Source organism: Meriones unguiculatus, chromosome 4 (genome assembly GCF_030254825.1).
Source record: "Meriones unguiculatus strain TT.TT164.6M chromosome 4, Bangor_MerUng_6.1, whole genome shotgun sequence".
In the NCBI taxonomy this organism is placed as follows: domain Eukaryota; kingdom Metazoa; phylum Chordata; class Mammalia; order Rodentia; family Muridae; genus Meriones; species Meriones unguiculatus.
In genome coordinates, this window is record NC_083352.1 from 56338910 (window position 1) to 56361923 (window position 23014).

The 23014-nt window shown below is 34.8% G+C and overlaps 1 protein-coding gene across 2 annotated transcripts in view; it reads left to right on the forward strand.

Moving 5' to 3' along the window:
* Window positions 1-20461, forward strand: part of Spock3 (SPARC (osteonectin), cwcv and kazal like domains proteoglycan 3) — a 436641-nt gene extending 416180 nt beyond the window's left edge. The window contains exons 8-11 of one of the 2 annotated variants that reach the window (XM_060381846.1): window positions 6000-6221; window positions 9542-9604; window positions 14241-14378; window positions 18543-20461. In XM_060381846.1, the coding sequence (XP_060237829.1) occupies window positions 6000-6221; window positions 9542-9604; window positions 14241-14378; window positions 18543-18712 (593 nt within the window). In that variant the 3' untranslated portion in view covers window positions 18713-20461. The remainder of the gene's footprint in view (window positions 1-5999; window positions 6222-9541; window positions 9605-14240; window positions 14379-18542) is intronic. The other variant, XM_060381847.1, reaches the window with a different exon arrangement.
* Window positions 20462-23014: the final 2553 nt, after the last annotated feature.

A 23014-nucleotide genomic window follows, 5' to 3' on the forward strand; every position in this document is an offset into this window, starting at 1 on the left:
TGAGACTCAGCATCTGCCTCAATATCCTGAAGGGTAGAGCCTTTCAGAGGCCCTCTGTGGTTGGCTTCTGTCTTGTTCCCTGTTTTCTCTCTCCTCTGATGTCCATCCTCTTTGCCATTATGAATGGGGATTGAGCATCTTAGCCAGAGTCCTCCTTCTTGATTAGCTTCCTTAGGTGTACAGATTTTAGTATATTTATCCTATGTTATATAACCAGAAGCTGGAAACAGCCCAGATGCCCCTCAACTGAGGAATGGATACAGAAATTATGGTCCATCTACACAATGGAATATTACTCAGTGATAAACACAAAAAAACAAAACAAAAACAAAAACAAACAAACAAACAAAAAAAACAAGGAAATCATGAAATTTGCAGGTAAATGGTGGGAACTGGAAAAGATCATCCTGAGTGAGCTATCCCAGAAGCAGACAGACACACAGAGTATATACTCACTAATAAGTGGATATGTAGGTTTTTGAACAGATTAATTTTATCATTTAAACATCTGTTTCTGGCGACATTTCCAGAGAAACTTAACTAATCAGAAAGTCCCAGCATGGATGTGGGCAACACCATCCCATTGACTATGGCTCTGAACAGAATTTTAAAAGGAAAGGTAGAGGACCTGAGTATCTGCAATTTCTTACCAATTCTTTATTGTGGCCACAATGTGAACAATTTATTTTCTTGCCACCAGAGTTAGAAGTACTTTTGGCTTGAACCCCTACTATGATGGACCATACCCTCAATCTGCAAGCTAAAATATGTCCCCTCCAACTCATGTTGCTTATATCAGATGTTTTGATACAGCGATGAGAAAAATCACTAACAATCAAAAATGGTATCCAGTAGCAGGAGCACATGACTATCACAAGCAGAACTGAAATAAAATCATGTCCTGAGCCTTAAGTGTGAGAATGCTCTATTCCTTTCAAATGTGATGACATGTTGAATATGAAATGTGGCTGCATAAAGAATGGAGAGGTTGCTTGTCTGATTTCTTGACTCACGCACCATCAATTAACATGGCTGAATGCTAAACATGGGCGTCACATCTTATTTTTATGATATAACTGTAAACCAAGTAATAATAGTAGACTTTTTCAAGGCAATACTAACCTGATATTTTGTTGACCAAATCTTATCAAAGCATTTATATAAGGGTTAGAAGCCAATGTAGAAAGAAAACACCTTGTTTGAATCTTTACTATTATAAATATTTTACAGTACATTGCTTTAAATCAACAAAATATCAAAGCTTTTTAAAGAAATGGAGCAAACTGATAAAGTTTTAGATGATCTTTATTATAATTTTATTATGAGAAAGGCTTTATGAATATATATTGCTTTAATATATCTTAATACAGTCACTGAAAATTAATAATCATAGAAGGACAATCAGATGCTAAAAACATTTTCATGGACTTTATGATAGTCAGATGAAGGAAACAGAGCTTCTCAATTTTATTGTGTCATTTTTACCAGGATAATATTAGCTTTAAGGTCTTTGTAACATGTGTGTTTGATTTACAGGCCAAGATTTGCTTTTATTCTTTAAATTAAAAAAAAAAAAAGCAATAACAGTAGAATTGTTCTGGGAATCTTTTAAAATAGGTTCTAAATAGAGCTTCTTCAGAACTATGAAAGGAATATAGCATTAATTTTCCTTTTATTAATGTGGAAAAAAGGTAGAGATGATCATCATATGCAAACTCCTCAGATGCACAATCTAACTCTCAGAATCCAGTGATGTTTTACATTGCTTCTTCCACACCAAATGTTCTTCACAGTGAGAGAAAATGATGGAATTACTTCAACCCCCAGGGTATAGGAAGGCACTCTAATTTCTCACCGAGATATTGCTCACTTTGTGTCATGCTGTCCTCACATTGAGAGGATGATTGAATTTGGCATCAGATGGATTAAAAATAATACCCCATTTTAATGAAATAGGAGCCTTCTAGGTATAACAGGGAACTTCATCTATTGAAAACAAAGATCTAAAGCCAGAAGATAAATTTTCTTTCCTCATTTCAAGTAATAAAATAAAACAACCAGATCATTGCTTATTTTGGTGTTTCTAATTATTGAGACATCTGGCAGTTTCTTCTTTTATTAAGAAGATGTAACTTTCTCTATAACGAAATTTAATTTTGTCCCATAACAATACTAAGGTATTGTCCTAAATTAGTAATATTGAAATTTTGATCAAAAAGTTAACATTTTGAAATCTTGTTATTCTATGTATTTTCATGTATAATTATAAAATAAATGTATATGCAATTTACTTAATGCAATGAAGCTATTACATTTCATTATTCCAATGGAAATGATGCCATTGGCTTGGCAGCACAGTAAACTGTGGGTAGATTTAGATTCCTCATACCAAACAGTGGAACTACCATTACTACCAGCCAGTTGAGACCCAGGAAAAGTAGATTTTTAATCACTGGCAAAATAAATCTTTGTCAATAGCACCGTGCTTTTAGTAAAATAAAGGATAACTTTCTTCCTAACTAAAACAGTTTACTGTGTTCAGGTCATGTTTAATCAAGAACCTGAACCAAGTTTGAACAAAATGGTTAAATATATCCTTGAATATTTCATCATCCCTAGCAATTAGGAGAATGAAAATCTGAAACAGCCTTGAGATTTCTTCTTAGCCCTTCCATAACAGCAAAGATGAGCAAGGCAAACTATAACTTCAGAAAAAAATGAATATTTGACTAATAGCTGTCTTGAATGTTCAAGAATTAGTAGCTAAAACCCAAGGAAATGTAAAAATTAAATATAAACAAAATAACTCAAAACCAGAATGATTTGTAGAGGTTTAATTAAGCATTAAATGAGTCTGTACACTATGGTTTTTCTTGAACAAGATGCTAGAAATTTATTTTATGATGATTATTAGAGACATTCCTATGTACAAGTATTTTCAATAAGTTGCAGGAAAAAAGAATATATTTAGTATTACATATTCAAAAGTTTTGATTATCTATATTTTAACTGAGCACTAAGTTATATGAAGGGAATTAGTATTCTTTTACTAATATCACTTATTCATTCAGTATAAGGTAAAAAATCATGTCATCAGCATGGTAACTGCATACAGTTTTATGCTATGGATACATTCCACAGGCTACCTTTTTATATGAGTAAATTCATGCTTTATACAGTGTTGTGTTGTTTAGCATTCTGTTGCTGTGACGAGAAATCATAACCAAGGCAACTTACTGAAGAGAACATTTAACTACAGTGTTGGGACATTACCATCATGGTGGGGAATGGGCTGTGCTCAGGCAGGCATGGACTGAGAAGTAGCTGAGAGCTACACCCTGAGCAGAAGGCAGCAGACAGAAACAGAGCCCCTGGATCTGGCCTGCATTGTGGGAAACCCAGAGCTCACCTCAGGGAAACACTTCCTCCAACATGACCACACCTCTTAACCCTTTCAAGAAAGTTCCACTAAGCAAGGACTAAGCTTTCAAAGTGTGAGCCTGTAGGCCCCCTTCTCATCCACATGACCTCATGTGTGTTAAAAGTACATATTATATAGACCTCTTTTAACCATATTACTGCAACATATTTCATATTAGTTCTACTTGCAAGATACACCTTTGTGTTAACTTTGGAGTAACTCATTTTGAATTCCTAAGAGCCATGCTGCCAAAAAAAGAAAAAAAAATTGACCACACAGGACTGGGATGATAATGCAGTGTTTACACTCTCTTGCAGAAGAACAACATTAAATTCCTAGCACCACATAAGGTGACCCACCACCACCTACAACCCCAGCTCCAGGGAGATGGGGTGTCTCTGGCCTCCAACGGAGCAATGTTCACTTGTGTATACCCACACCGTTATGTACTTCCACACAAACTAAAATTGAAAAATGGCTTTAATAATATTGTTTGGCACACTGAAAAAGCTTTGCATTTATAAATTCAAATTTGTCCATGACTTGTTTAGTCTGAGATAGAATTCTAACACTTATTTCCCCACTGTGATTTTGTTCCTTCAGAAGAAATAGTCCCGTATTTTTTTAAACATCTCGTCACTGGGTCCTAGTTTTGTTTGTGAGGTTTATTTTCTTTCAGTGTGAAATCACATGTAGTCTTTTGCACCTGCTTACGTAGTTTCATCTCATACCAGTGGTCCTCTGTCTTTGTTTCTCTGCAGGAGTGGTTCTCAACCTTCCTATTGCTGCAACACTTTAATAGCTTTCCTCGTATTGTGTTGGCCCCAGTCCTAACATTATTCCATTACTACTTCATAACTGCAATTTTGCTACTGTTATGAATTGTAATATAAATATTTGAAATGCAGCATATCTGATATGACCCCTGTGGAGGTCATTATCAATAAGCTGAGAACCACTGCTTTATAGGAACATGGATTTTATTTCTAGCTGCTTAAAAAAAATCTTTAATATTATTGTTTAAAGTACACTTAATTCTAAAGTGTCAAGTTTTTATTAGATATTTATTTGCATGATATGTGTCACAGTTTGTAAGATTCTTCTCTATGTGATTAGATAAATTTCATTAGTAGAGATCCCTCTTCTGTTTCCTGAGCCATTACTTCTATCTCATAGCCTTCTTTCTAACTCTGCCAATTTAATTACTAATTACTAATAAGGCTCCGTGGCATTGATCCATAGCTTTTCTGAAGTCTTTGCCATCTCTTTCTCCTTAATTGTCTCCCATTTCTCACAGACCCTGCCCCTGCTCAGTGTTCTGATCTCTCTTTAGCTCTGCACTTGAGATATTCTCCCTAGTTTTTCCTAGTGATAGAATTCTTTCTTTCTTTCTTTCTTTCTTTCTTTCTTTCTTTCTTTCTTTCTTTCTTTCTTTCTTTCTTTCTGTCTGTCTGTCTGTCTGTCTTTCTTTCTTTCTTTCTTTCTAAACTGTTCTCTGGATAAAGTAGAGGGGTATGATAGTCATCTCTTTGATAAGAAATTAAGACATTCTATAAGAATTAAAGAGGCAGGCAGATGTACCCTTATCATTTTTCCCAAATCACCTCTGATTCGCAGTTTGCCCTTTCTGTCTGTTTTCCTGCCTGGCCTTCCTTGAAAGCTTTCCCAGAGCTCTGTGGAAAGATATCCACCACATTCACAAATATCCCATAAGTTCCTCATTCTTGTGGTATTCCTCCTCAGGCTTTATCAGCTCTTAGTAGCTTGTATGGTATTTCATCCCTCACATAAGCAAGGACTCACATCCTATCTCCAGTTGTAGGAACTATATCTTTGTGTAAAGTGTAATTTGGGGGTAGTATTTTAATGGTTTAAATAATTGGTGTCATTGGACAGAATATAACACTTGTTGCTTCAGTGAGGTTAGTGGATGGACCATGTCTAGGAGGACATCGCTTGATGTTTCATGAGCCCTGCTATCTGCCAGTGCACCCTAATGCCTCCTGTCTTCACTCACTTGTAAGAGTAAAAATCACCACAAAAGGAGCTGGAGTTAGAATGAGCAATATTGCATCATAGCTATTCTTTCTCTTGTTAACAGTTTTGTGTGCAGTGCTCCATTTACCATAGCTTTACCAACGCAGGACAATATGTAAACTATTATGTAGTACATGTTAGTAATGCTTATGTAGAAACAGTACTCTTCATTTTTCATATGTAAATGGATTTCACCAGCATTGTTACTCAGTAATATCCTGCAATTTATGATGATGTAGTAAGTATTCAAGAAGATTTAATAGTGACTAGGAAAATAGCATGTAATTGCAATACTGCATTCCACTGAATGATGACTAATGAGTAACAGATGTTGTCTGGTTAATTAATCTTCAAAACTAGAGGTAGATATTTTTATGCCTAATGTAGTTTGAAACAAATTTTCCAAGTTGAAGTTAAAATAATGCTTTTCTGACTACCCAGAACTTCCACTCTGTTCTTGCCCACTTTGTTGATTTATTTTACTTTATGATGATGAGATCCTTCAGACTGAGATACTTAATCCTTTTCTTTTTGCATGTAGGATTTGATACCAGTATTTTGCCAATTTGCAAGGATTCACTTGGCTGGATGTTTAACAGACTTGATACAAACTATGACCTGCTCTTGGACCAGTCAGAGCTTGGGAGCATATACCTTGATAAGAATGAACAGTGCACCAAGGCGTTCTTCAACTCTTGTGACACGTACAAGGACAGTTTGATATCTAACAATGAATGGTGCTACTGCTTCCAGAGACAGCAAGGTAAAAGAAAAAGCTACTATGGGGGAATTATTTTAAATTTAATCTTTGCCCTCATAATGAAAAATGTTAGCACTACCCAATGCTTCAATTATTTTAGTATTTTTCTAATTTTAATGTTTAATGAAAAAACAAATATACACCATATTGAACAAAAATAATTGTGCTAAAGATACAAATGTTCTAAATAAGATGGAAAATGGTAATTAATATTTTATATTAATGTATTTCATTATAGATTTCATTATGAACCAGCAAGCAGCACACAGAGATATGAGAACATAGATATTAAAAGTAATCATTGAAATTAATTTGCTATCTGCTTTCCCCACAGTGTAAAATAAATGGAGTTTTTATCACTATACTGTGGAGTTTTAATGTTCCATTTTGTGATCTTATTAAATGAGTTGCGTGAACCATGGCATTCACTGTAAAGTTATTTTTACTCATTTTATTTTCAAAATTACTTAGTCTTTCAATCTTTCCCAAATAGTTTAGCTTGTTAAAAATTTGCTACTGAGTTTTCCAAAACTCTGCAAGAAGTGAGACAAAAGAAAAAGTAATGATGTTCTTTAAAAACTTTTTAAAATAAATTATACATTTTCTAGTTAAAATAGAATCATATCACACACCTTTTGTCTTTCATCTTTTTAGCTCATCCCACATACCCTCTCCAACACCTCAAACCCTAGCTGAAATAAAAATACTCTTTATATTTAAAATCATGCTTCCAGAATGAATTCAATCATGTCTTATATTAAATACACGCAGAGAAAAGCACCTAAACATCATCACATTATGATAAATATTTGCAAAACTAATGAATCATTGTTAAGTTGGTGCTAACTTAAAAAAAAAAAAAAACTGGAAATGAGGTTACTATAGTACCACCAGTATTGATAGTACTTTTTGAACTTGATGAAAGCAGAAAGAGTGAACAAGATACTTAAACAATTGTTATCATACCTCACATGGAATGACAAAAAAATTGCTTTACTACCTCCACTAAGTACATTTAGTAATAGTTTTCAAATCAGTGAGGAAATAATTGTCTATACAATGAGAAGAAGTGAATCAACCGTAGGTCTAGCTACGGAGGAGACATTCACTATCTGTAAATCACTTTAAGTAAAAAGGATTTGGGTGAGAGGAGAAGTCCAGAGGGCCTAGGAGGAGCTAGGAGAAAAGAAACCATAATCATAATATATTCTCTTTTAAAAAATCTATTTTCTATTATGAAAAATGCAAAATAATTAAAATTGAATTGTTTTATTAACTGTTTTAAATCCTACACACTTAAGAATACACATTTTTAAATTGATTACCTATGCATTCTATGTAGGGAAACACTCTCTCAATGATATTTTAGTCATAAATAACTAGTGTCCCTTAACAAGTAAGATAGGAAGTTCAAATATATTATCATTAAAATGCATTTCTTCGTATTTTTCTTTAACAGTTGCCATTTTAGTTTTTTTGTTTGTTATGTCTTTCATGTTAATGTACATTAAAAAATACATACACATGAACATACATATAGAACCTACAAAGCTGAATTCATTGAGCCTAGGCTGTCAAGTAGAAAAATAAATACTTAATTTTGTATGAAAATATGTTTGAATTGAATTAAGTAAATTTTATTTTGAAAAATATAAAACTTCTTTAAAGCATTAAAAAATAGCTGGATTTCGTGTACATATCAGTATAAATCTCTATGTAGTAAAAATAAAAGAAATTGATTTCTTTACAGCACATTGAAGACTGTTTTAATAATATTTGAAAGCTTGCCTAATGTCATGTTAGTAAGACAATGAAACTAAAATTTTATTTTGACATGTCAGTGTGTTTTGATGTATATCCTTTATTTAAAGGAAAAGTTAAATTGTATCAGTTTAAAGATGAACTACAGTAAATTAGTTAGTAAGTATTACTTTTTTTACTTTTTATTTTCTTAGAATATTTTTGGCCTCACATACTGACCTAGATAATATACAGCTTAAGCACATTATTTATTCTTTCTTTTTACTATTCCATTTAACAATTGAATTATTTTTCAGTTGGTATAGTAAACGGTTTTAAATTACTTAAATTGTATTGTATATTTTACCTTTTTCCTGGAAGTATATAGTAAAGAAGAATAAGAATTATTTTGATATTTCAGGGTCTCTTGACAGTCATAATACTTTTCATTCTCTACCTAGCTTAAGGATAAAAACTGTTCTTTTTTTTTTCTTGTGGCATTCACTTAACCTTTGCAAAAGTATTTTCATGTTAAATTTCAATAATACATATTGCAAAGAAAAACCTGGGCCCAGGGGAATCTGCAGAGACTGATACTTCAACCAAGGACCATGGATGGAGAGGACCTAGACCTCCTGTTCAGAGGAAGCCCATAGGCTACTCAGTTCCAAAGGCCGTTTCCTAAAAGAGGTACAGAGGCTGTCTCTGACAGGAACTCAGTGGCTGGCTCTTTGATCACCTCCACCTGGGTGGTGCAGCCTTACCAGGCCACAGAGGAAGAGAATGCAGTCAGTCCTGATGAGACCTGATAGGCTATAGTCAAATAGAAGGAAAGGAGGTCCTCCACTTTCAGTGGACTTGGGGAGGTTCATAGGGGAAGAAGGTGGAGGGTGAATGTGACTGGGAGGAAACAAGGGAGGAAGGAATAAATTATAATAAATAATAAATAAAAAAGGAAAAAAGAAAAATATGTACTTTATTATACCTATAGGCTATTGACATTTCCTTTACACATGTCCATTTAAGTCACTGATTAGCAATACAACACGTACAGTATATACTTACAAATTCCCTTGAGTACTTTAAGGTTTTTTTTTGAAACATGACTTATAAAATATATTATTTTTAATTGCTTACACATTTGAAGCCTCTGTGGAAGCTAGAAAGACCAAGATTATCCTATGACCTATGTTTGATGAGAGAGTGATGAGTTAGCTCTTTGGTCAGAATCCAACTAGATTTAGACTGCAGACTTTTAAATGTAAAAAGTACATGCCATCATCTATATCTATGTTATTTTCATTCTTCACCAAATTTCAACCATTCTGTGAAATACCCGAAAGAACTACCATTGCCTACACTTGATACATTATTACATTACATTAGGTCTCCGTACATAGCTATTTCTGTGCATGCCTATCATGATGTATCCACGAGTATGCGTCCATGTGATACCATAAGAACAAATGGATAGCATGGGTATTTTAATGAAAGAAGAAGCCTCGCTTGAGATTGACCACTTGGCAGATGCATACCATCTGATTAACTACATCCTTGAAGAACTGTGTTTAATGTCCTTGCAGACCCCCCCTGCCAGATAGAGCTCAGCAACATACAGAAGCGACAAGGGATAAAGAAGCTCCTAGGTGAGTCACAGCTCATTCTTTTGAAGGTTTTATTGCTCATATAAATAACCCCAGGGAAACAGCAACATAAAATCAATACTAATCCAACAAAGACAGACGGCCTTAAATTTCATCAGCAAAATTTATGAACTTTTGGAAAGCCATTGAACTTATTTTTATCACCTCACCTATTGAAGAATATGTTTTATTACTCTAATGCCATGTTCATTTTGAAAGTTTCTAAGTACAAAAGTGATTTAAACATTGCTAAATTTAAGAATCAGCAAAAACATCTATTTCACTTGATGACGGATGGCACCATATGTGAACACCTATATGAAATATAAGCAAATGATTACATACATGGAACGAAATGTTAGCTAACAGAAATATGAGCAGTACTTTTGTGACTTCATTAGTAAATTTTCAACTCTAGCTTTTATAGTAAGTAAATGTTAATGCATATGTGGGTGGCAGATAGATGATAGCTAGATAAATTATAGACAGATAGATAGATAGATAGATAGATAGATGAGAATTGGATGTTTTAGCCAAACCTTAAATATTTAATTATTTGGCTATCAATATATTATAAAGCTGTTATATTTCCTTATAGTTTATACATATAGTACACATTATTAACAAATTCCAATTGAAGTCATTTTAAATTGGAAACATTTTCTAGCAGTGAATATTTTCTATGCACCCTTCTCCCAGCTATCTCCATCCTAGTCTTTGTATGTCATGAATCATTTTAGCTCATTTGTAAAATCTAAGAAATTATTATTGCTACAATACAACTTGGATTTGACCAGGTCTGTCGCTGTTTATATTTTAGTATTGTAAATGCATTGTTTGTATTTTCACAGTAGCACATCATGAGCATATATTAAAATATTTATACTTAAGACTTTAAAATGTCTCCAAATCTGATTAATACACATTATTTTGCATAGTATCTACACAAGTAAAGCACAGTAATTTTGTATTCTTCTTTCATACATTACATTCTAACCACTTTCCCCTCCCTCCACTCTTCTCAGCCCCCCTTCCATTTCTCCCTTTCCACAGATCTATACTTCTTCCGTTTTCCTCCCTCCGGAGAGGAAAAAAAAAAAAAGGCTGCCCAAAGATGATAACTTAATGTGGCATAAAAATCTAGGCACAAACCTATGTTCAAGAATGAACCTGGCCACCCAATATAGGAGAAAAGTTTCCAGGCTTAAGTAAAAGAGTCAGAGATACACCCACACCCACTGTTCCGAGTCCAGCAAGAACGCCAAGATACACAACCATAACGTGTGTGCAAAGGACCTAACTCAGACTCTTACGGGTCTGTGATTGTCGCGTTAGTATCTGTAGGTTACTCTGAGCCCGCTTAGGTGATTTGTGGGCCGTGTTCTCATGGTACTCTAGACCACTTTGTCTCCTGCAATCCTTTCTCCCTTCTTCTGCGGTGCTTCCCAGGCTTGCCTCGCGTTTACCTGTGGTTCTTGGCGTCTGTTCCCATCAGTTGCTTGATGATGCTTTCTCTGAAGACAATGTGGCTAGGCACCAGTCTATAAATCCAGCAGAATATCACTAGGAATCTTTTTTATTGACTTCCCTCCCACATTAAGCTTGGTCCTGTCGTGGGTATCCAGACTATCCAGCCATTGGTTCTCAGCCATCCAGGCAGGCCCAGGTGTGCTCTACCTTTCATTGTGTGAACCTCAAGTTGGACCAGTTCTGAGTTGGCCATTCCCAGAAGTTCTGTGCCACAATTACCCCAGCATATGTAGCAGGTAGGACAGATTGTAGGGAGAAGACTTTGTGGCTATTTTGATGTCCCTGTCAAACTTGGGAGCCATCGATGGTCGATTTGGGCTTAAAATTCCCTCTTATAAGAAAAATTACTATGGTCACTCTTTTAGCTTCCAGGGAATTTCCACATTCACTAGATTTCTACACACACACACACACACACACACACACACTAGTCTTTTCTTCCTCTTTCAATCCAGATGTCCCTCAACAGAGGAATGAATACAGAAATTTGGTACATTTACACAATGGAATACTACTCAGCAATTTAAAACAAGGAAATCATGACTTTTGCAGGCAAATTGTGGGATCTGGAAAACATCATCCTGTGTGAGGTATTCCAGAAGCAGAAAGACACACACAGTATATGCTCACTTTTAAGTGGATACTAGACCTATAAGTTAGGATAAACATAATAAAATCTGTACACCTAAAGAAGCTAAACAAGAAGGAGGACTCTGGGTAAGATGATGAGTGTGGGGTTGGGCAGGGAATGAGGGAGGAGGATACAGCTGGGACACAGAGTTAACAAAATGTAGCATAAGAAAAATAAAATTAAAAAAAAAAGATGATCAATCCTCACTTAGAAAGACAAATGGGATGTACATTGGAAGTAGGAGAAAACAAGAAACAGGACATGAGCCTACCTCTGAAAGACTCTACCTAGCAGTGTATCAAGCAGATGCTGAGACTCATAGCCAAACTTTAGGCAGAGTGCAGGGAATCATATGAAAGAAAAGGAAGTTAATAAGACCTGGAGAAGACAGTAGCTCCACAAGGACCAATTACATCTGGGCACAGGGGTCTTTTGTGATGCTGTATCTCCAACCAAGGACCATACATGGATATAACCTTGAAACCCTACTCAGACATAACCTATAGCAGCTCAGTATCCAAGTGTGTTCCCTAATAAGGGGAACAGGGACTGTCTCTGACATGAATTGAGGGGCTAGCTCTTTGTTCCCCCACCCCCTTGGGAGGAAGAGCCTTGCTAGGCCACAGAGGAGGAAATTGCAGCCAGTCCTGGTGAGATTTGATAAGCTAAGGTCAGATGGAAGGAGAGGAGGACGTCCCCTATCAGTGGACTTACAGAGTGGCAGGGAGGAGATGAGGGAGGGTGGGTGGAATTGGGAGGGAATGAGGCAGGGGGTTACAGCTGGGATACAATGTAAATAAACTTTGTAAAAAAATTTTTAAAATAAAACAATTTTAAATTATAACATTTTTCATATTGTTAGAAAATGTTTAGCCCAGGACTCATCATTCAAATAGTTAAGTAGTTTGTCATAAAATGTTTTAGATGAAAACCTGATGTTTATAAAAACTGGTGGGCATTTTTTTTAAAACTGTGACCAGTTGCTAGTGATATATAAATCACTAGTGGAAATAATATACCAATGCATAAGCATCTTTCTGCAATCCAAAGTTTTGTAGCTTATCTAAGATGAACTGTTATCTTCAAATACATATTTTAGAGTTGATCAAGAGCAAGTTTTACTGAAACCTATCAGAATGCTTTTCTTATTTGAAATTATTTTAAAAAATCACATTTAATGATGATATAGGAAGAGTTTCCTTACTTTTCTTTCATGAGAAAGTAGGTATCATAACACTATTATCAGTTCTTTCTGATTAAGGTATGTTATCATGATACATACATAATTTGCTCACCTGTTCTGTCAGGATACATGTGTCAAGTGTCATGTGTTTTAATGTACAGATTATGTCTGTAGTGCAAATCCTTTGCTTACCAGAGTTCTATTTTAAATATCCTGGCAGAAGGAGTGACTGCAACATATTTTTAAAAATCATAATATTTTACATACCTGAATGCCACAACATTTTTTCTTGTATTTGATGATCTTAAGTCTGTAAAAGAAATTCACAAATTTTCAATATTGCTAATATTAGTTTATGCCAGTTTACATATTTCAGATAAATTATATTTATCTGAATTTATGTGAATTATATAAATCAGACGAATTATATTAAATAACATCGTGTACTTTTAGATCTATGGCGCTTTTTTGGATTTAAAACTATCATCCTACAGGTGGAACCAGAAAATGATGTTCATATTTTCTCTATATATTACGTATATCTTAGCCAAAAAAAATGGTGATTCTGTTCTTATAAAAGAATAAGCAGAGGAGAAAAGGAAATATCTGATCCTCTAGCTGATGTATCTAACACTGAAATATTTGTTGAAGAAGTTTACTAAACTTTTAAAGACCTACACATTCATCATTGCACATGTACTGTGCACTGTGTCAGATTGTAAAATAGGAGTAGCTATCTTCCCAGCATTGGTTAGGAAGACGTTCAGTGTAAAGGGTATGGTTTGTATAACAGTGGAAACCAAGGAAGCTAAATATTTTTGAACAGTGAAGATATTTCAGAAAAGTATAACAATGTATAAGAAAACACACACAGAGAAATTAACACACACACACAGGTGCATGTGTGCATGTGCATGTGAGAGAGAAAAGGCTTTGCTCTGTGAGTAATCTTTAAACTTCAAAATAAAAGATGGAGTAATGGAGAAAGTGTTCATAATAAGGATTTCATAGTACTTTGACATAAGTAAAGTAATAGTATGTTGGAGAGAAGCAGCTTATTATGAGATACTTTTGTAACATGTTAAGAAAAGTTTTGGTAAATTTGAAAGGAAATTATTGATAAAATAAGACAGTTGAGGGTCCTGTGTGCTAAGTGTTCTGAAAGATGTAATACAAGAATAGAATCAATCATGTTTGATTCTTTAGGACTTTAACGCATGATGATTTTGTTTAGAAGATTGCCGTTTATTAATAAACTACGTTTTTATTTGTGTGTGTCACTGTGTATGTCACAGGACAGTACATCCCGCTCTGTGATGAAGACGGTTACTACAAGCCAACCCAATGTCATGGCAGTGTAGGGCAGTGCTGGTGTGTTGACAGATATGGGAATGAAGTCGTAGGATCCAGAACAAATGGTGTTTCAGATTGTGGTAAGAGAAATGCTCACTTCATACAATTTCCTAACATATGAATGTGTCAAAATCTCATGAACATGTTCAAGTATTTAATGAAGAACTGTCCTATTCTGATTATAGAATATGTAGGAAATGTATGAATGCTCCGGGTGAAAAGTAGTCTTGGACTTTGATAATTGTAAACTTGTATGGCTGCAATAAACTTATATGAAGCAGACACATTTAAGTATTTTGAGAAGAATTATTAAAAGCTGAGTTCCAGTTCCAGCTTCAAGTTAAAATGTCTGTCACAAAACAGATTATCAATTATTCTAATTTAAGTCAGTAAAACATGCTGCATAGAGTGTGCAGATCCATGTGGGACAGTCATCTGTGGTCCTTTGGAGGAAACGATTTAGGTAGTATTACCCTCACCACCCAAACCAAATGAAGCCACCCTAACAAAACACAATTTCAACTCGGCCAATAAACTAGACTGAGACATTACTGGTTTCCTTATGTCTAGGTATGATTAACATCATTTTTATATTAAATGACAATTATGATTTATTATCTAATAATTTTGTGAAAAGGTATTTTATGTGTCTATATAGAAATTATGTAAGAATTTGACATCACATGTATTTTATACTTTTTAATTTACAATCACAAAATCCAGAAGCCAAGATTCAAATAATTTTTGGGTTTGTGTTACATGAATACTTAACTATAAAAATCTTAATTACGTGTCCCCCAAACTCCTATCTCCATCAGCGTGCTATGTTTACACATTTGGGTTCCATATTATGATGCTATTTGGGAGCATAGGGAGCCTCTAAAATTTGGAGTGTAGTGGATGTTTCAGGCTTGGGACCAGCAAAGCTTTGGTGTGGATTTTCCCTTTTTGGTTTGTCATGTAATATGTGCCTGCCATAAGTTCAAAATCCTCTTCCCATTATTCCAGCTCTTCTTGTCACTCCAGCAACCATATTTCCCAATCTTGATGGACAATATACATTAAAATTTAGCCACAATTAAACATAACTATACTTTCTCCTGTATCATTGTAGATACTGAGACTTAAGGGAAACCTTTGGGCAGAGTGCAAAGAATCTTAGGAAAGAAGTGGAAACAGTAAGATCCGGAAAGGACAGGAACTCCATAAGGAGAGCAACAGAACCAAAAAATCTGAGCACAGGGGTCTTACCTGAGACTGCTATTCCAACCAAGGAATATGCATGGAGATAACCTCAGACCCCTGCACAGATGTAGCCCATGGCAGTTCAGTATCCAAGTGGGTTCCATTGTGATAGGAACAGGGACTGTCTCTGACATGAACTGATTGGCCTGCTCTTTAATTACCTCCCCCTGTGGGGGAAGCAGCATTACCAGGCCACACAAGAAGACAATGCAGCCACTCCTGATGAGACCTAATTGAGTATGATCAGAAGGAAGGAAAAGAAGACCTCCCCTATCAGTGGACTTGGGGAGGGGCATGCATGCAGAGGGTGGAGGAAGGGAGGGATTGGGACAGGAGGAGAGTTGAACCACAGGGGGGATACAATGTGAATAAAGTGCAATTAATAAAGAAACAAAATGTAAAAAAATATCCCAGAAAGCAGATCTAATGGGTTTTATTTTTACTAATATCAATAAGCATACTGAAAAGCTAAGGACTTAGTGATTAGCTGTCTCTCCTATGCTATTTTTATAAAGATCAACAATGATTATTTAAGAAGAAATAAATAGTAAATACTAGCAAATATTCGTAAATAATTTTCCTTACTGCCTTGTATTTATTTATTCCATAACATTTTCATAATATTGGGAATTTGCCTATATGATGAAAGCAGCAGCTAGTATATAATACCTACCTTTCACAATGTTAGAAATTAGAGAATATGACTTTATAATAATAATCTTACATAGTTACTGGATTCATCTACCTGTGATATCAGTAATGGATGAAGTATTTTAATTTATATCCCCCCAATGAGAATTATGTGCAGATGAGTTAAATATGTGAACAAAAATTATTTTGAAGACTTTATTCCTGGATTTTCTTACAGTGTTGAAACTATTATACACACACACAAACACACACACACACATATGTATAAATGTGGAATTTAAGAAGGATTTTCTTCACATCAGATGGTAATTTCAGTATGTTGTGACAGCAACCAATTTACCACCATCTAAATACATTAGCAGAATTTAAAAGAATTAAGAATAAAAATGCAGTATCATTTGAAGTATTAATATTTGTTACAGTTATGAGCTATATGTTAATTGTCTTGAAATATAATTAGCTAATTTTAAGTTAATATGAGTATTAATTTTATATTGCTCTAGGAACACCCGAATGTCAATCCCACTAAGCTGCTGGTTTAATCAACACACGTTTATCATCTTTTAGTTCTCTTTGACACATTCCAACAAGTCTCACTAAACTAACCATCAATATTTTAGCGAGCTACTGCTATTTCTAGGGTCTCTTTTGAAAAATCAATGTCTTTGCCTCTTTCATCTTCTGGAGTTTTCTCATGTTCATTTGATCAGTAGTTAAATCTCTAAATTACTCCTTCCTAGGAAAAGTTGCCTGATTAAAAGGAACCAAGTAACAGTGAAATTACCAAGTATAGCCTCCAGACTTGAGGTCACTAACTGAATTAGATTTATAAAGTTACCTTTAATATCAGGTAGCGTATATTTGATTTTTAAATTTAGGAAGTCTATGTTTTGCTAAGAATGGTTTATAATATTCTTTTAGAGGACATCTGTGGTAGGCTCCCATCCTGTTCCCTCTTCTACCACTTCTGGTGTCTACCCTGTTTTCCCTTCTAAATGAGAATTAAGCATCTTCCCTATGGTCTTCATTGCTGTTTAACTTCTTTAGTTCTGTAGGTTTCACTATGTATATCCTATATTACACGGCTAATAACCTCTTATGGATGAATATAAACCATACATGTCCCTGGGATACTTCACTCAGGATGATGTTTCCTAGTTCCATCCATTTGCTTGCAAATTTCATGATTTCTTTGTTTTTAATTGCTGAGTAGTATTCCATTGTGTAAATGTACCACAATTTCTGTATCCATTCTTTGGTTGAGGGACATCTAGGTTGTTTCCAGATTATGGCCATTATGAATAAAGCTGCTCTGAATATAGTTGAGCAAATATTGTATGGTTGAGCATCTTTCAAATATATGCCCAAGAGTGTTATAGCTGGGTCCTGAGATAGCACTATTCCCAGTTTTCTGAGAAAGACTCCTCACAGTAGGGGATAGAAGCCGATGCAAAGACTCACAGGCACACTTTGGACAGAGCACAGGGAGTCTTGTGGAAGAAGGGGAATATAAAAAGACCCGGAGGGGACAGGAGGCCTACAAGGAGAGCAATAGACCCTAAAAAGCTGGGCCCAGGAGGGCCCAGAGAACAATGAATCAACCAAACACCTTGTACAAAAAAGACCTAGACAACCTGCTCAGATGTAGCCCATGGACATCTCAGTCACCATGTGGGTCTCTTAGTAAGGGAAGAAGAGACAGTCTCTGACATGAACTCGGTTGCCTGCTCTTTTGATCACTTCTTCTTGGTGGAGTGACCTATCCAGCCTACAAGACAAAGCGGATCCAGGAAGTCCTGTCAGGACATGATAAGCAAGTGTCAGAGAGTAGGGGAGAAGGAGTTTCCCTATCAGCGGGCTAGGGGAGATGGATTGAGGGTGGGACCAGGAGGAGATGAGGTAGGGGTTACAACTGGGATACAAAGTGAATAAATTGTAAAGATAATAATAACAATAATAATAGTGATGATAATAATATATAAGATTTCTAGTCCGACATGAAATTCTACAAAACTTGGACTGTGATCAAATTTTTTAAAACAGAAATGTTATACAGCATAGCACTTTGAGCATACACATTAAACAAATGAGAGTTTTAACATACAACATACTTCCCAAGAATGGATTTTTCTTTTATCTTCTTTGGGATAAAGAGCAAATAAATATTCATTAAACCTTTCAATTTTACTTATTATTTTCTATATTTTTAATTAACTAATTTTCTTATTTATTACAATTTATTCACTTTTTATCCCTGCTGCAGGCCCCTCCCTTATTTAATTATTATTTATATTACTCAGAAATCATCCAATTGTATATTATAGTAAATATGATGTTTGCTTTTACAGCTATAGATTTTGAGATCTCTGGAGATTTTGCAAGTGGAGATTTTCGTGAATGGACTGATGATGAAGGTGAAGAAGATGACATTATGAATGATAAGGATGATATTGAAGATGATGATGAAGATGAAGGGGATGATGATGATGATGGGGATGACCATGATGGATATATTTGATCAGTGACAGCTAACGACAATAAATTCTACATTTTTAATATTTACAAAATAATAACATATTGAGAATTTCCTTCTTATCCCTTAACAAAGTGATTCTAAACCTCCACATATATTTTGTATAATTATTTCAAATATTGCAGTGGAAATCATAGAACATTATGTTTAAATAAGAATAACTTGATTTCAGTTTTCATATGCCTTAGAAAAAAAGAAAACATATGGGTTGTAGCCTGAATAAAGAAAGTTGTGAAGATTATGATAACAAAACTTTCATAAGAACATATGTTATTATTTGTCAGACAAACAAAGTAACAATGAATGTGTGCTTGGGATCATATGTGTTGCTTTTATGACAGATTTTATAAGTTAAATTTATAGTAACTTATTAATGACCTAAACCACAAGGATTCATAACATGAACTGAAATTATGGCATAATATTAATTTAACCTCAAATTTAGCATCTTCTCAAAACTTACGGTTGGCAGAGTAAGAAAGATGGCTTATGGGGAAAGATAGCGTGATGATTTTTGAGTACTTATTTAGTGGTGATCTTTCAAATTATGAAGTTAGTCTGGATATGATGCTTTATGCAATATGAAGTATGAAAACCATGGATTCTGAAAGTTAAAACTTAGGTTTTTTTTCCTAATTTCCAATTTAAATTAAATTGCATATCACATGCATTTTTAAAAATATTCGTAAACAGCATCATTTCTAGATTTCTCTATCTTTTTGACCAGCAATCAGGGTACAGAATTTCCACTAGGAGGAGAAAAAGATTCATTTCAACATTTTTATTAAATTTATTTTATTTACCTAAGACCAAATTTGAAAATATGAATTCCCATTTTTTAAATTTAATATAAAAATTTGAATTTAATCTTAGGATCATGCCTTTTTTTTTAGTAGTACCAAAATTAGAGAATGTGTTGTATGGTGCCTTGCAAAAATAGAAATAGGAAGAATTAGCATGCATACCAGTATGGGATATTAGGCAATATTTAAGCACACACAATTAAAAAATTATTGGTATAAAAGATACTGCTGAAATGAAAAAATGGAATATGTTTCTCTCTTTTTTTCTATTGTTACATAATCCCATATGGACTTGTTTATAATTACTGTGAAGAGTAGCATTTAAGATTAACTGTAACAAAAGTTGCTTTGTTCACTATACATCAGTTAGCATGTTAATTAATTGTGTAGACATTTTGACATGACACCACCTTTGGGTATATCAGACCGATAGTTTTGTGCTCATAATAGAGGTGAGAAAACCTGATGAATTTTACACACTGGCATCTTTCACTTCAACAGTGAACTTAAAGATTTCCTGGAATATTATTCATAGAAAACACTTTGGTCAACTCTTTCCATTTAATTTATACACACTAAATAAAAACTTTAATGTTGACCTTACATAATATTTAAGCTATAATGCATTTTCTTTTTTACTGTTTATGTATAGTTTACAAAATAAAGACTTATAACCAAAGTAAACAGTTCCTTAATGATTTTCTGGGGTCCATATAGTAGCATGAAGAGTTTTTAATTTGTTTCTTAACTCTGGAAAATAACATACCACAACAAAAAACCCGAGAAATGTTTCTGAATTTAATTTTTCAGTTTTAAACCAGAGTTGTTAGTGTCTTGAGTATAGTAAGATTATCTTTGTTGGTTAGTTTATCTTAATCTGTTCATTTGTCAAAATGTTGCAAAATAAATAATTTTCTTTCCAAAAATACTATTTCAAAATTGATTTTGGTTACATATTTCTTTTTTAATTTATTTTAATTTTATATATTTATTACAATTTATTCACTTTGTATACCCACTTCAGACCCCTGCCTTGTCTCCTCCCAGTCCCACACACCCTCCCTCTTCTCCCCCATGCCCTTTCCCTAGTCCCCTGATAGAGGAGGACCTCCTCTTAGTCTATCTGACCCTAGCTTATCAGTTCTCGTCAAGGCTGCCTGCATCATATTCCTCTGTTTCTTAAAATACTTAACTAAATTTCTGTAGTAAGAATATAAAATGAAGAATGACTGTATAAAGTTGGATAACTTTAACAAAAATATGTATGAATCTTAAAATTATTTTGAGGTTGTCACAAAATACAATAAAGCAAATTACATACAGGTATTTAGATTAATACTATGACTTTGAAATTAACCTTTTAAAACATTGCCATTCATGTTTCCAGAATAGCTATTAATTGAACAGCAAATTCAAATATGGAATCAGGATAGCACTGGGCATCCAGCTTCGCTGTAGAGCATTTGCTTCTGAAGGCTCTATGTGCAATCTCCAGTGCACAAAAATTACCAAGATTAACAAACTTTATAGAAATGACTTGTATACAGTAAATATATTTTAATGTAGGTGCATAAAACTTTTATTTATGTCAGTCACTAAGTGCCTTGACAAACACGTAATTCACTTTGCCTCGGCAAACTTAGTACATTAATACCTGGGCATTTATTTCCAAGACAGTAAGTATTGGATGATTGTATTAAACCACTCACTATTTTAGTACTGGAGATTAATCAGTAAACAAAACAAACATGCAGATGCAATTCTAGTATTAAAGATGGACAATATGCATATATTTCTAGTCCATAAACTGACACATTTTCTACTATATGCATCTTCCCTAGGCCATGAAACGGGGAGCCTTCCTCCCCTGCCATCGGACTCTAGCCTATCAAGTCTCATCTGTACTGCCTGGATCCTCTTTCTCTGTAGCCTGCAAGGCTGCTCTGTCAGGGAGAAGTGACCAAAGAGTGGGTAACAGAGTCCATGCCAAAGACAGCCCCTGCTTTCCTTACTAGGGAACCCACATAAATACTGAGATGCTTATCAGCTACATCTGAGCAGTGAGTCTAGGTCCTCTCCATGGATGGCCCTTGGTACATCAGTCTCTGCAGGACCCCCTTGACCCAGATTTCTTAGCTTTGTTGGTCTCCTTGAGAATCTCTTGTCCCCTCCAGGTCCCAGGGGATGTCTTATGGCATTATTTTTCAAAACACTGCAAGCAAAAACCATATGACAGTTTGAATTGCAACCAAATACTAAGCATTGAAGAAAATGACACAAAATATTCACTGAAGATATTCAATGTTTCTGGTACATCACAAATCTACAAGTTATCTAATTGTGTATTATCAGTGTGTGTGACTGAGTGTGTGTTTGTGTGTATGTGTGTGAGTCAAAATGATATGTTAAGATAGGGGATAGAGGAGAAAAATCAGTGAGATATCTGTCTATCGTTTAAGAGACTCAAGTCCATCCATTATGAAAACTATCATGATTGATTAATAATACAAATAGTAAGAGAACTTGTTCCCTGCATTCATTTCACAGTATTTCACAAGAAGCTAAAGATGTTAAACACAACTCAGAGGGTTGATTCATTTGTTCTGGTTATATCATAATCAGAGCAGTTTTAGAAAATTGCATAAATTATTTCATACTATGTAACAAATGTTTTGATGAGTTGTTTCTTATAAAATTAATATTGCCTTAGCTGTCTGCAATTAATAAGTTGCTATATACAAATCACTTTTCAAGATGGCTCATATTCATAGGTAAAATTGAAATCTAAAGCAAACCAGAGCCAGGGTTATTCATGTGTTCATTTTGTCTGATGCTGGAATGCGTGCAGGTTCCAAGTGCTGAGAATAAGCAATTTTCAGGCTCAGCTTTAGATGGGACACCAATAGTAACACCTCCTGAACAGACTCAGGGAATACCAGAAAACAAGTAAGAGGAAGAATGTAGGATGCAGAAGATGAGGAGGGAGTACTGTGAAATACTATCCTCTGGAAAAGATATAGCTGTTGAACGTAGGGACTCACACCATTTTTGGTGACTTGTACAAGACCTGCACAAGTTTAAGCCAGCTAGAAATCCCAGCATGAGTTAGGCATGACGGTGCATGCCTTTAATCCAAGCACTCAGGGAGGCAAAGGCAGGTAGATGGCTGTGAGTTCAAGGCCAGCCTGGTCTATAACATCCTAAGCTAGACAGAGAAACACTGTCTCAAATCAACAACAAACCCCAAAACAAAATAAAACAAACAAGTAAACAAACAAAAGAAGTTTCAGCATGAAGGTAGAGGGGGTGCTGATGCCCCAGCAGAGGAGCTATTGCTTGGTGATGGCTGCTGAGGAAGGGACAATCACTCTGCTTTGGATTTAGTCACTTGTATTTTACCATGTCTCAGTGGATGACCTACAGCATGTTCACATGGGAAATACTAAGTGAACTCTGTGGATCAGAAAACATAAAGTAGGGGAAG